This window comes from Malaclemys terrapin, chromosome 4 (assembly GCF_027887155.1).
Source record: "Malaclemys terrapin pileata isolate rMalTer1 chromosome 4, rMalTer1.hap1, whole genome shotgun sequence".
In the NCBI taxonomy this organism is placed as follows: domain Eukaryota; kingdom Metazoa; phylum Chordata; order Testudines; family Emydidae; genus Malaclemys; species Malaclemys terrapin.
In genome coordinates, this window is record NC_071508.1 from 107,109,445 (window position 1) to 107,123,301 (window position 13,857).

At 38.7% G+C, this 13,857-nt stretch overlaps 1 protein-coding gene across 2 annotated transcripts in view; it reads left to right on the plus strand.

Annotated features, from left to right (window-relative positions):
* LOC128836010 (signal recognition particle 54 kDa protein) overlaps positions 1 to 13,226 on the plus strand; it is a 73,627-nt gene extending 60,401 nt beyond the window's left edge. The window contains exons 3-5 of one of the 2 annotated variants that reach the window (XM_054025998.1): positions 6,640 to 6,706; positions 9,410 to 9,507; positions 10,673 to 13,226. In XM_054025998.1, the coding sequence (XP_053881973.1) occupies positions 6,640 to 6,706; positions 9,410 to 9,507; positions 10,673 to 10,885 (378 nt within the window). In that variant the 3' untranslated portion in view covers positions 10,886 to 13,226. The remainder of the gene's footprint in view (positions 1 to 6,639; positions 6,707 to 9,409; positions 9,508 to 10,672) is intronic. The other variant, XM_054025999.1, reaches the window with a different exon arrangement.
* The last annotated feature ends 631 nt before the right edge of the window (positions 13,227 to 13,857 follow it).

Genomic DNA, 13,857 nt, shown 5'->3' on the forward strand with positions numbered 1-13,857 from the left:
ACTAACTTTGTTTAATTTTGCATTGTGGCAAGATAGTGGAAACTAGAAGATTATGTACATATCATTGAATTAAAAGTGCTATTAAATTGTATCTGAATTTGCATTATTTCAATAGTATGTTTAAAAGAATTCTGCATTTGGTTTATTACATTCCTGTTACTTTGAGAAGTTCAGTTCCTTTTGGTATTTTTAAATGTTAAAGTAATGCTTCTAACCGCTTGCTTGCTGCTAACCAGCATCGCTCTAAAATGGTTTGTCCTGTGCTCTGTGTGAATGCCTTTTTCACCTTATCACGTTGTTTATCTGTAGGGTTGTGCTGGTGCCAACCATTACTCCCATTTATAGCAACATCCTTTCTAGCACTCTTCCTGACTTCTTTGACTAAACAGGCACAAAAGTGACTGCCATTAGAACGACTGCCAACTGAGTACTTAATTAACAAGCATAGGGTGCTTTTGTGCAGCTACGACAGCAGCCTTTTTGCTTATGCTTGTCACCATAGCAGAACACTTCATATAACCCCTGCTAAAAATACATCGTGTCTGGATTCTCAGTAGGCAGTCAACAGAATGATGCAGGTAGTGTGAAAGCTAGTCTTGTGTAAGCCAGAGGAACGTTCTATCAGATAAGCACTGAAATCTGGTAATCTGCATACATACACAAAATGTAATTGTAATGCTTGTCTTAAAACCATAGAAATTAGTTCTAAAACCTTTAATAGCTATATACATTTTAAACAGTACTTGTCAGGGTGACTTGCTTTAAATCAAATTGATTTAAATCACTAGTCAGGAAGACTAGATTTAATTATGGATTTCTACGTAAAAGTGCATTCTTGTTGGTTGTTATAACCTAAATACATATTCTTCACAACTCAGAGATAGATGTAGGTTTCATTTTTAGATGGTACACACTATACATTTTTAAAGTGATTTATTTGAGAACTTTCCAGATTAGTTTTACAGCTATATCAGAAAATGAACGATTATTTGGTTATTTCATTTACCAAAGGTAATTGAAGCAGATAGTTCACCTTCCAATGACTTCATAAATATCTCCAATTCAACAGGTTAATCATTAATATTTGGAGGATTTTCTTGCCATGCTGTATTAGGAGGAGAACATCACCAGACATATAAATTGTTTTATTTAACTAAAACAACAACGTTATGTATTCTGGATTTTTTTCTTCAAAAACAAACATATAATATTATAACAAAACAAGCATATGAATTTTTGAATTTAGTTAAACATTCAAGTTTTTTAAAATCAGGTTTGTTTTTGTTAAAATTGTTTTTCTAAAATAGTTGAATGAAATATTTAAAAAAAAAATTAAATCAACTATGTCAGCCAAGTCAACATGAGAAACTTAAAATTTAGGCTTCTGCAGCTAACTCAGTTGTCTTCACCTTCATTTTCCTTTGTTCATTCATAATTTGGAAAATGAAAAACAAGCTTTCCTGCTTTTTCAGGTCTCAAACAATTTCTCAATTTGGAATGAATTAGTCCAAAGGAAGAAAATATTCTTTCACAGAGTGCAGCAGCAGTCAAAAAAGCAATCAGGATGTTAGGAATCATTAAAAAGGGTATAGAGAATAAGACAGAGAATATCTTATTGCCCTTCTATAAATCCATGGTACGCCCACAACTTGAATACTGCATATAGATGTGGTCTCCTCATCTCAAAAAATATATACTGGCATTAGAAAAGGTTCAGAGAAGGGCAACTAAAATTATTAGGGGTTTGGAATGGGTCCCATATGAGGAGAGATTAGAGGCTAGGACTTTTCAGCTTGGAAAAGAGGAGACAAAGGGGGGGGGGTATGTAAAATCATGAGTGGTGTAGAGAAAGTGAATAAGGAAAAGTTATTTACTTGTTCCCATAATATAACAACTAGGGGCCACCAAATGAAATTAATGGGCAGCAGGTTTAAAACAAATAAAAGGAAGTTCTTCACACAGTGCACAGTCAACTTGTGGAACTCCTTGCCTGAGGAGGTTGTGAAGGCTAGGACTATAACAGGATTTAAAAGAGAACTGGATAAATTCATGGAGGTTAAGTCCATTAATGGCTATTAGCCAGGATGGGTAAGGAATGGTGTCCCTAGCCTCTGTTTGTCAGGGGGTGGTGATGGATGGCAAGAGAGAGATCACTTGATCATTATTTGTTAGGTTCACTCCCTCTGGGGCACGTGGCATTGGCCACTGTCGGTAGACAGGATATTGGGCTGGATGGACCTTTGGTCTGATCCAGTATGGCTGTTTTTACATTCTATGTCCTACACCGGCAGAAGAAGCTACTGCTGTTAAAAGTGAGATTATCACTTCAACAGTCTCTGAATCCAAGTGCTTAAGTGACTTCCACCAGTTCACTGGTGTGACTTTCTTTAAAACGTCATCAGTAAACATATTTCTTGAATAGTTCACCCTTAGCTCTGAAGTTTTATAGTTGGCATTATGGAGGGATGATTGCTGGATATCCATGTCATAGCCAACACCTCTTCTTCAGCAGTTAAGATTTGACCCTGGTACCGAGTATTGAGAATATTTGCAAGAAAATGAGCTGGAGATAGTACTGTACTTGTCCCATTTGGTTTTTTTGATGCTTGTAATTTAGCTCTGTTATTGCATATTTCTCTTTTTAAGATCTCACTCAGTTCCTTCCAAATTTCAACAGCATCTGCAATAAAACAGCTATTTCCCTGCATTTTGTTCAAGGCTACAGAAATAGGCTTCAGGGTACTCAGCATGTGTTCAACATTTCTCTTAAGACCAATGTTGAGAACTTTGGCTGTGACAGTGCCATCTATTTTTTCACAGTTTTGTTCACAAACTATCATCAGATTAGGCCAGTTCTTGATATAGTGCTCAAAACAGTCCACCCCTGAGTTCCATCACATGTCTTGTGGGAGAGTTAGCTTGGTTCCTCCCACTTTTTTCAGAGCAGCTGCTGCTGCAAAGTGATTGTTATGGAAGTATTTTGCAATTTCAACAACATTAGCCTTTATTTCTGGAACACTGAAGTCTTTGGCTAGGAGGTGCATCAATTGAGCACTGCAACTGTATGTTGTTAGCTTGGGACTGTCTTCGCTCCCTCTTCTAAATTTCTTCCAATCTTGGATAAATTTGCAGCATTGTCTGTGACCAACCTGCGTACTAGACATTTGAATTTTTTTTCAGTTTGTTATAGCTTTTACTGCTACTTCTTGTAAATATTCTGCGGTGTGTGCATTTCCTGATGTATCAATTATTTCTGTAAGGAAGACATTCCCTTCTTTTGTCACACAAACACATACAACAGGATCATTGTGGACATTGCTCAATCCATCAAGACTCAGGTTAACAATTTTACCCTCTAGACCTTTTGCACACTGCTAAATTTCTCTTTCATGCACTTTATCCAGCAATCTGCCTGCGACATCTGCTCTGTTGGGTGGACTGTATCCTGGTCTTAATGACTGAACCATGTTAATGAAGTGTGGAAATCATACGGAAAGGAGAGTTTGTTGCATAAACAAACTGGGCAATTTTTTCATCAATTACCTCTTTTTGTAATCTGCTGGTTCTTATCACAAACTTACCTATTGTTTCTGGATGATTTTTTTTTTTTCTCTTTCTGCCACAGGTGATATACTATGGCTATGTGACATACATGATGTGACTGAAACACTACTATTGGCAGATAACTCTGAAACTAATGATAGTGATCTTGAAGGTGGATAGTCTTCAGAATCCTGAATGTTGAGGATAGATTCTCCTAAACAAAATAAGTCAATGCAGTTATTTAATTATTAACACACTGCTCATTTAGTATTAGTCATTGTATTCACTGGCACTCAGTACTACTTTAAAGGTGAAATTGTAAAAGGAAGGTCTGCCTATTTCAACTTTTTATTTTTTATCACAACTACATCTAAAATGATAGCACCATAGAATAACTATAGTTTTTTGCTCAAACGTGAGAATTCAAGAATAGTCCAGAAGGAAGACAGGCAGTCCTAAATAAAGAAGTTTACCAACCTGAGATCCTGCATGTTCAGACATTTTCCTTTCATCATCTTCAACGGAGCTTCCTCCTGAGAAGGAACACTTCTCATGATGTTGTTTCCTTTAGGCAACCAGGCCTTGCATTTCTTTGTTGCACTGTTTGCATTTTGCATGCATGCCTGTCTCACCCTCAGGTACAGGAACTTCATTAAAATATTCCCAAACTGGGTCTCTTTTACACGAATTTGCAGAGGGGCAATAGGGTTGAGGTCTGTTATTTCTCACCTCTGTATATTATTTATTTATTTAAAATTTTTTTTGCTGTTAACAAGCATGTTATCTCTGAAGACACAAATCCACAGTTTGAGAACTGCAAAACTAAGCATCTCTGATGTTATCTTCTAGACTGAGCACCGAGTCCCATTGGGTAGATAGAAAGATTAACCTAAATAATTATACAGAAGCCCCTGGAACCTCATAAGATTGGGTCCCTAATCCATGAACTATTGGAACTCATTTACAAAACTTTTCTTAAACATTACATGAATATAGTGTCTCATACTATAGAATTAGAATTTATAATCTCTATTCCATGATGAGATATCTTTGAGTTATACTGTATCTTAGTTTGTTTTTTTCCCTCAAAAAAAAAAAAAATCCGATTTAAATAAAAAACAATCTGATTTTTATCCACCCTGGTACTTGTAATGGCTTAAATAAGTCCATCGTTGTAAAATAGCATCTGAAAACTCTTGCTATTGCACGGGTGTGGCAGTTGGGCTAAGTAATCCATCATCTATGTCGGGGTGGACAAACTTTTTGGCCTGAGGGTCACTTTGGGGTTCCGAAATTATATGGCAGGCTGGGTAGGGACGGCTGTGCCTCCCCAAACAGCCTGCCCCTGCCTGCTCCCCTCAGAACTCCCGACCCATCCAACACCCCCTGCTCCTTGTCCCCTGACCATCCCCTCCCGGTATCCCTACCCCCTGACAGGCCCCCTGGGACACCCACGCCTATCCAACCGCTCCCTGTTCCCTGACAGGTCCCCCAGGACTCCCATGCCTATCCAACTACTCCCTGTCCCCTGACTCCCCCCGGGGACCCCTTACCCCTTATACGACCTCCCCGCTCCCTTATCATGCCGCTCAGAGCACCAGGACTCACAGCCACGCTGCCCGGCAGAAGCTCGCAGCCCTGCTGCCCAGAGTGCTGGTGGCACGGCGAGCTGAAGCTGCGGGGGAGGGGGAATAGCGTGGGAGTGGCCGGGGGCTAGCCTCCCCAGCCGGGAGCTCAAGGGTCGGGTAGGAGGCTCCTGCAGGTTGGATGTGGCCCATGGGCTGCAGTTTGCCCACCTCTGATCTATGTAGTCTCTTTCGTGTGACCAGTGAAATTGTTGCATGCAAACTAGCTGTAGAGTAAGAGTGGTGATTGGTTGAGTTATCTTTGTACCATTTTACTGGTACTTTCCAGCAGAAAGATCCCTCTACTGACAGTTTCTTATAAAAAACAAACCTCATTTGAATTCAGGAGCAGGAGATTTTCAAAGTTTTATTCAGGCAAGCTCTATTATTTACGAGAAACATATATTCGTCTTCTAGTTAATTATATAATTTGTCTTTTCACAATGGTCAAGGTCTCTAGCCTTGTCATTAGAACTGGTTAGAAATTATTTTTGATTTTTCTCCATTCCCCTCCCCAACAAATTGTATGACCTAGAGGGATGCCCAACCTTTCTCAGCAGGTTAGAAACCTAGACAAAATGCCATGGGATCCCCAATTGCTCCTGAGGTTCTAGATAGTGACATCATCAGTGTGTTCTTTAGCCATTTTTTCTGAGTTGCAATATTTCCATTGATGTGCATCTCTCCATAATCATTCATGTTTCTGTTACTTCCAGAGTAGACTGCTGCTAATACTGTTCTGTGCTCTTGAAGACCACTTGGTGGATCTTGTACTAACTGAAGCCAGTAGCTAACTGACTTTGCAATACAAGCTACTTGAAGCATTTTTTAGACTGCATTAGATTATATACTTCTCGGTGCAATTCAAGGTGCTGACTTGGATCTATAAAACCCTATAAGATTTGAATCCTGCCTGACCTAGACTGCCTCTCTCCCAGGGACTATCTTGGCAACTGATCTTCTAATGATCCTTATATATGAATGAAATGGAAATAGAAGCAGGGAATACTGGTGGAGAGGACTCTGGAATTCAGTTTTCCTGGCTGGTCAGAACTCAAGACCTTCAGCATAGTGTGTAAGGCCCATCTATTCATTTTCTCTGATGGAGTGGAGGGTTGAATTTTTTTTGAGGGGGAAGTAAGTATAAGCAATAAGACATACATAAAAAGAACAGGAGTACTTGTGGCACCTTAGAGACTAACAGATATACATACATGTGCATGGACACCTAGAAATGGCTAGTTTTATGACCTGTGCAGTGACATCAGGCTTTAAAGATCTAAAACCAGAATTAGTATAACTTTCTTAAAACCAAAGCACTGACCTGAGCGTTGACAAACTGTTGGCAGAAAGACAAGGTGGCAGCTTTCTCTTCTGGATCTGTGCCCTTTTTAAGTTACTATATACTTCATGTATTATGTGCCACAATTTTATGGTCACAATGCTACTCTTATTAATTTTATCATTACAGACTACACTTACCTGGGGACCCTACTTGTGGTTTCATATGCTAAGAGTTGCCACGTCAACCTTATCAGGTATTGGTTCATTTACTTTTTAAGGTAAACTACTCCAAAGAATATTAACTAGCTTTTTGAAAGCTTGTTACAAGATGAGGTGTAACAACTGGTAGGAGACTTATTGGCCATTTGGAACATTCCTCAAGTCTGCCACACATCTATATTTTGGTTGTGTAACTTTCCATCTTTTCGGTGCCAAGTTATTTCATTTTACAACTATGAGAAAATCAAATTCCATTCAACAGAAAGAGATGTAATGAAAGAATAAATCTTTCTCTTGCTAAAATCAAAATCTCCCTCTTGCTAAACACTCATTTCCTTATCTATGGCTTACTAAGGAAACATTTGTTCAGGCGAGTTGTGAGAAGTAATCAATCTGTCTTCCTGGGAAGAAATGTGCATGATCTGTCAGTTGCGTGTGGCACTTGGTCACCAATTGGCTGACTTACAAAACCAAGCTAGAATCAAAGCTGCTTTAGACACTTGCAGTTCATGAGCATTTAATTGATGTGGCATATGTCCTGATTTGGTTTAATAGGGAAATATTTTGGTGTGCCACCAGACATATAAGAACTTCAGTAGAAGGATATGTGTAAAATAAAATGTTTTCCAATCAAAGGCCATTAGGTCTGTAAGTCTGTTTTCTATAGAACTTACCGTCTACAGCAGTGATGTCTATAAATCACTTGTGTGACTTGGCCTGAAAAGAACTTTGTAGAGAGTCAGTATGCATAAGGTTTTAATTCTTGTTATCTTGAGATTCTGAATATTGTGTTAAATATCTGTATTCATAGTATTTTTGAGATGTTGTTTGTTGGATTATCTAATACCTAGCTTCTCATTTGCTCTTCTCAGAGAGTGTTAAGCCACAGAGCTAACAAGTTTACATTATCCAGTAAGCTTATTTTCCTGAGGGGTCCTGCAGATTTGAGGTACCATATATGCTCGATCATAAGCCGGTTCGTTTATAAGCCGACCCCTCCCCAAGATGGATAAGTAAAAATGGAAAATTTTTATGACCCATTCATAAGCCGACCCTATAATTCAGGGGTCAGCAAACTTTGGCTCCCGGGCCATCAGGATAAGCCGCTGGCGGGCCGAGATGATTTGTTTACCTCGAGCATCCCCAGGCACGGAGGTAAACAAAGTGTCCCGGCGCGCCAGCTGCTTACCTTGACGGGCCAGGACAGCAACTGGTGGGGAAATGCTTTTGGGGGGGAGAAGCTGGGGGTCAGGGGACTCCACGCCTAGCCCGGGACCCCGAGACTCTCCCCATCCCATCCCATCCCTTCCCACCTTATCTGGGGAGGATGTCTCTGACCTGGCTGGGCCGGGCGGCGTGGCCACAGCCTGCCAGCCCCGGAGCTGCATTTGCTTCAGAGGCTGGGGAAGAGCAGCATGACCAGAAGCAGAGAGAGACTGGCCCCGCCTCTTCCCTTCTGGCTCTGCTGGCTGTGCTGCCTCTCCTCTCTGTTGGGGAGGGGCTGTGTCCCACCTCTCCCTCTCTATACCCGTTCATAAGCCGACCTCCTTCTCTGGTGCGTCCCTTTTTTCGTTTAAAAAAAAAAAAAAAAAAAAATCTGCTTATGAACGAGTATATACGGTACATTCTCCATGGTTTTTCATCCTCCTTGCCCTCAAGGCCCTATACTGCAGCAATCATTTTGGCCAAGGAATTGCCATGAGCCCATCTATTCCACTCCTTTGTTAGAAGGGATGCCCACTTAGCCCCTGGTGACTTAAACTGAGAGAACTGAAATCAAATCCCATTGATCTGTGCAGCTGTGTATAGCACACACTGTTGTTAAAACACTGTTAGCCCAGAATCTACATATGTCAATACATATATTCTATAGAACATTCTACATACATACGTGTCTGTGTGTATATACTATATATTCTATATACATTCTGTTCTATTTGCTGGCTGCAAACATCACTCAGTACAAATACTTGTAATCTAGCCATTATTTTACATAGTCTTATTTTGTTCTGCTTTGGAATCTGTTAATGCAAAAGTACCGAATGACAAAATTAAATGTACTTCCTTTGCAGTCAAATTTTCACACTATTTGGTTCCTTTTATTAATGTTATGGGTAGCCTCCAGTTTTGCCATTCATTCCTGCATTTTTGACTAGTTACCCACTGTTATTGGTAACATTAACTGTGCTAATGAATTAAAATATATAAAGGTATTGTATTTTAAACACACTTAATTATCAACTTGTTCATTAAAGTGCAGTTCTACTCTGAAAATGAATGTAAAAATGGGCATTATGGGGTTCTGTTTCTATTTTCCATATTATATGTCCTCATTTGAAGATAATATACTTTTACCGTGGGCCCTGGAAGTTAAGCTCGATTCTTTCCTTCTTGCACATTTTTGCAGGTTATAAAGATTCTGCTGACCAAACTCTGCCCTCTGTGACATTTATGCAACCATGCGTGCAATCCCACTGAAAACAACATGAAAGTGGAACTGACTTGAACTTACTAAACAATATGCATAAGTAACAGAATCCATCTCTTTACCTAGCTAGGTTGGCTGCCCAGTGTGAACAGCAGTAAACAGTAAATATATCACTAAATTGAGCAGTTATGACTGACTACACATGATGATTTTTTTAAGCAGCTGCTCTCTTTTGAAGTAGAACTGCTCTTAAAACTCTGAAAACGAAATCTAAGGAATTCGGGTAAAGGCCTCTCTGTTTTATTTTTAGTGTGTGACTTCCTTGGGGAAAAGATTGCATCCGTTTTGGGCATAAGTACACCAAAATACCAGTATGCCATTGATGAGTACTACAGGATGAAGAAGGAGGTGTGTCTTTTTCTTTACTGTTAAGTTTGACAAAGTAAAAATTGCATTGTCTGTAGTATTTACTAAAGATAGCTCAATCCATTTGGCCTAAATCTCAGCCTTTTCTTTGAATCTTTTTTCTTTTTTAAAGAAGCTCTCTTCCCATATGCTTCCTCACCCTTAGACTCTTACCACTGGATTAGCAATTTCCAGGCCTCTTAGTGAGTCCTGGTCACTGCTGTATTCCAGTCTCTTGCACAGTGCACTTTAAGGACAATTTGCAGATTGTGTGAGATGCATGTAGTGGTTATTGGACACTGACTGAATTCTTTTAGAGGAATGGTGGGGGCTCAGTTTTTAAGGTGCCTTTTTAAATTGTTTCGTACGGTTATTGTTACTCCTGAAAGAACGGGTTAACAAACAGTGAAACAATTTATACTGAAGTCTTTCACTCACAATTACAGAAATATTAAGTAACTTGTCTTTTAATGATCCTTCTGTGTTTTTCATTTGTTTTTATCAAGCTACTTAACTTGTCCTAACTTCCCTGCTTGTGTCCTTTGTTCCCCCATTCCCATGATATATCACAAAATTAATGGCTTGCGCAAATGTCCTGTGTCTTTGCATTGGCTCCTGTTACTTAGAATATTTCTAGTATTTTAAAATGGTAAAACTTTTCATTCATAATGGAAAATTCCTGAAATTCTGAGGGTTGACATTCCAAAGCACATGCTGGGGGAAGATCTTTTATAACCAAGTAATGACTTCTGTTTGCACATCTTTGTAAAATGTCAAAAATGCAAACCTTATTTGAAAGGTAATAGCCAGAAATATTACACATTATTGCTGTTGACAAATAATTGGCTTATTAAGTCAAAATTTATCTGTGTGTATCTCGTTTGCATGTGTAGAGAAAGTTCAACTCTTCAACTTCATTTCTCAGAGTAGTGTGAAAGGTGATTCTGGAAAAAGTATTTCTGAATGATTACTGGAATGGATCAGTGACTTGTAACTGATGTTTGCTTTGGTTATTATGGCTGAACTATCAATGAAAGCAAAATTTTTGTGAGTGCAAAGATGTGCTTGGATACCTGTAATTGAAACTGACGTGTTCTTGCAGAAGGAATTGTGAGGAATACAGGTTGCATAAAGTATTGTATTGTATTTTGTGGAATTTTTTTCTTAGGAGGAAGAGGAGGAGGAAGAAAACAAAATGTCAGAAGAGGCAGAGAGACGATATCAAGAGCAGCAGAGCAAGCTACAAGATGAGACCACTGTCCAGACAGACCAACCTGAGGCAACAGCATGTAATGCATTTGTGAATCTCAATTTTGAAACTGAGGGAGAAGGCCAATCTGTTGCAGAAAGTAAACAAGACTTAACTACTGTCCCTACTTAAAATATAAGGTTCTGCATAACGCCAATTTTTTTAAATTGGCAGCAAAAGTGTGGGAAAAATCTTGTACTTTTTTCAGTGGAATGTAACTTATTTAAAACTCTGGCCAGGAGAGAGCTAAATAATGTCTGTTCAGTCCACAACTATTGAATAAAGCCTAAGACACTGCCAAGCTGACATTTCTGTTAAAATAAAAATTTTGGACAACAAAAAAAATTAGTTGAGTATAAATTAAATATGCTAGACCTCATCTTTTTCTGAACAGTGTAGGTAAAAATGTCTCTAATCTGGTGCCTGTCTGACATTCGTGGATTGAAGATAGTGCTATTTTATACTTTTAAAAGCCTATTTTGTATTTATAAAATCCTTATTGAAAATTAGCTCTCTATGAATAGATTGTCCGACTAATTAGAACTGATTTCCCATAGTGGCTTCATAAGGCACCTTAGTGACTTCCAAGTTCACAATAATGTCTTTATTTATTGTCACCATTTTATGTATTTATTATTTAGACACGAGCTTTAACCTAATGGTGTCTGAGTGCCTGTTGAAACAATTTCCTCTTTTAAAAGGAGGTTGTAAGCTCTATTTAGAACTTGCTCAGCTAAAGCTACATCAATTGTGGAGGTTAGCAGTGCTCAGACAACGAATTCTGTTGTCTAGCAAAGAACAGTATGAGCATCAGCTCTGTGAAGCACAGTCTCACTCCATTTATGAGAGACACTTCTCCTAGCCAGTTAAATATATAGTTTCCTAGGACCTTATTAGAACCTATTGAAGTAAATTGAAATCGGATTCCTGGCCTTGAATTAAACACTCCAATTGTCAACATTTTAAAGACATAGGGTACCCATCTATAGCTAAAAGTGTGCTGTTTGACTGCTTGGTCTGCTCTAGAGCATTTATATGATGCGGTAGAGTCTCCATATTGTTACCTGAATGGAATATTTGTGTATATCATGCAAAAATATTGTATTTGGGTGCAAGTGAGGAGTTCAGCTTTGCAGCTTTTCCCCCCTGAAGTATTTAAAAATGAACTAAAGAAATACAGGCTAAATTTCAGTATTAGAATCTCTCTTAAGGAAGCAATTTCTGTTAGCTCTAAAGAACTAATCAAAATTACTTTGAATTCAGTTGGAATTTCTTTTAAAATCTATTTAACTGAAATTAAGACTAAGCCTTCTGCTAAAATGTTAGTTTGTTTCCAATACAAATATACAGATACTGTCTTACGCAGGGGAAGACGCTGCTCTTCTGCTCAGAGGCCATTGTAAACCAGGCCCAAATAATGATTAGAGGAAGAAGAGTTAACTAAAGTAAGCAGCAGCTCGCTCTCCTAACTTGAAAAAGAGAAATAGTTTATTTCAGGGCACTCATACCTGAGCTCTCTAGGTAAGGAAGGAAGGAACTGGAGTATTCCCCAAGTCTTGCAGTGCAGAATGTTAGTAGGTAAATACAATAGTGTATAGTTTCTTCACCACCAACAGACATCATGTGAGTAATAATTTAAAATGAAAATCTTACTATCTTTAGGTGAAATTTCTAAAGTTTAAGAAAACTTTAGAAATCTTGAGTGAGATCCTTGGGCGGTGCAGCCCACAAGGGGAAAAGTTACCACCTTAAGGGCTTTCTGATTCTGGGTACTTGAGGGTACTGCCTGACCTATGACAATCCTCCTGGGCTGTGGCACTACCAAGAATGCCTATAGCACTCTGAGCATGCCTTCAGTGCCCCCTACACTGCGACTTGTTTAGGATCCATTGCAGAGCTACATAAGGTAGCTTTGTACTGTGCTTGTGATGAGGGAATTCTTCCTCTGCCAGGTATGGGTTTTTTCTGGTCTCTTTATAGTGCTTCAGCAGCTGTCTTAATCAACTATCCTCTTTGCTTTGATGCTCTATCTTTTGCCTCTTTCAGCTTCTGATGAACATCTGCAAGAGGTAGCTTGAGTCCATTGTGAGTGAAACAAAGAGCACATTGGTAATAGATGAACTACTTAGAGCCTACATTGTCTAAAATTGGTATCTGTTCAGGGCAAAAGCCTAAAGTAACTTGTGAATAAAATCTTTATTAATGGAGAGAAGGATGTTTAGCTTTTTCTGCCAGAAATTTATCAACTGTGACTGCACTATTGTCTATTTGCTTGTACTTTCTGTTGCAGTGAGCAAGGAATGCTCGCTGTCCTGGTGTTAAAATTCTTTGTATAAAATGTGTTACTCACTGTGCCTTAATACTTAATCCTTCCTTCAGTTTATGCAAAATGTATGAAAGTGGTTACTTTAACATTTGCTGTAAATGCATAATATTACTGGTTATTTTATATTTAATATAATTTTGAACTTTACCTTGGCTCTGTTTTTCTTTCATAGTGTAGATCCAGCCCCTTTGTAGTTGTGTGCCTGGATCTGGGGTGCTTAAGTTACTCAGTGCTTTCAAGAGAAAACAATAAGATGCATGCCCGTTAAGTCCATGTCCTCCTAAGGGCATCTGTTTGGACACTGAAACTCCAGGGTGTCTTACTTCCCCCAACCAACAAAATGCATCCTGAGATGAACTCTGCACCCAGGCGTAATTGGGATGTTATACATTTTACCATCTGATTTGGGAGGCTTAGTACTACTTAGAGATAAATATGTATCAATCCAAGGGCAGCATTAAGTCACTTTAGCTTAAATCACCACATTTTAGCGATAGGGCAACATTAGTGAAAACTTCTCTGTACTCAACTCAGCCTTCTAAGGTAATATACAGGAATAAAAGTAAAGCCTTGAGGTGTATACAAAAACTTCCAGTTTGACTAGTGGTATGATTTAATTAAACCAGTGAAAACCCTGCTGTAAATACTTGCACGTAGCTTAAACAAATTCTGAATAGACTTAAGCTAAGCAACAACAGACCACTCTTTAAATTGCTGCAAATCCCTCTGTAGATACACTAATATTGTTTTGAAACATTCAGGTTAAACCAGTGCATGT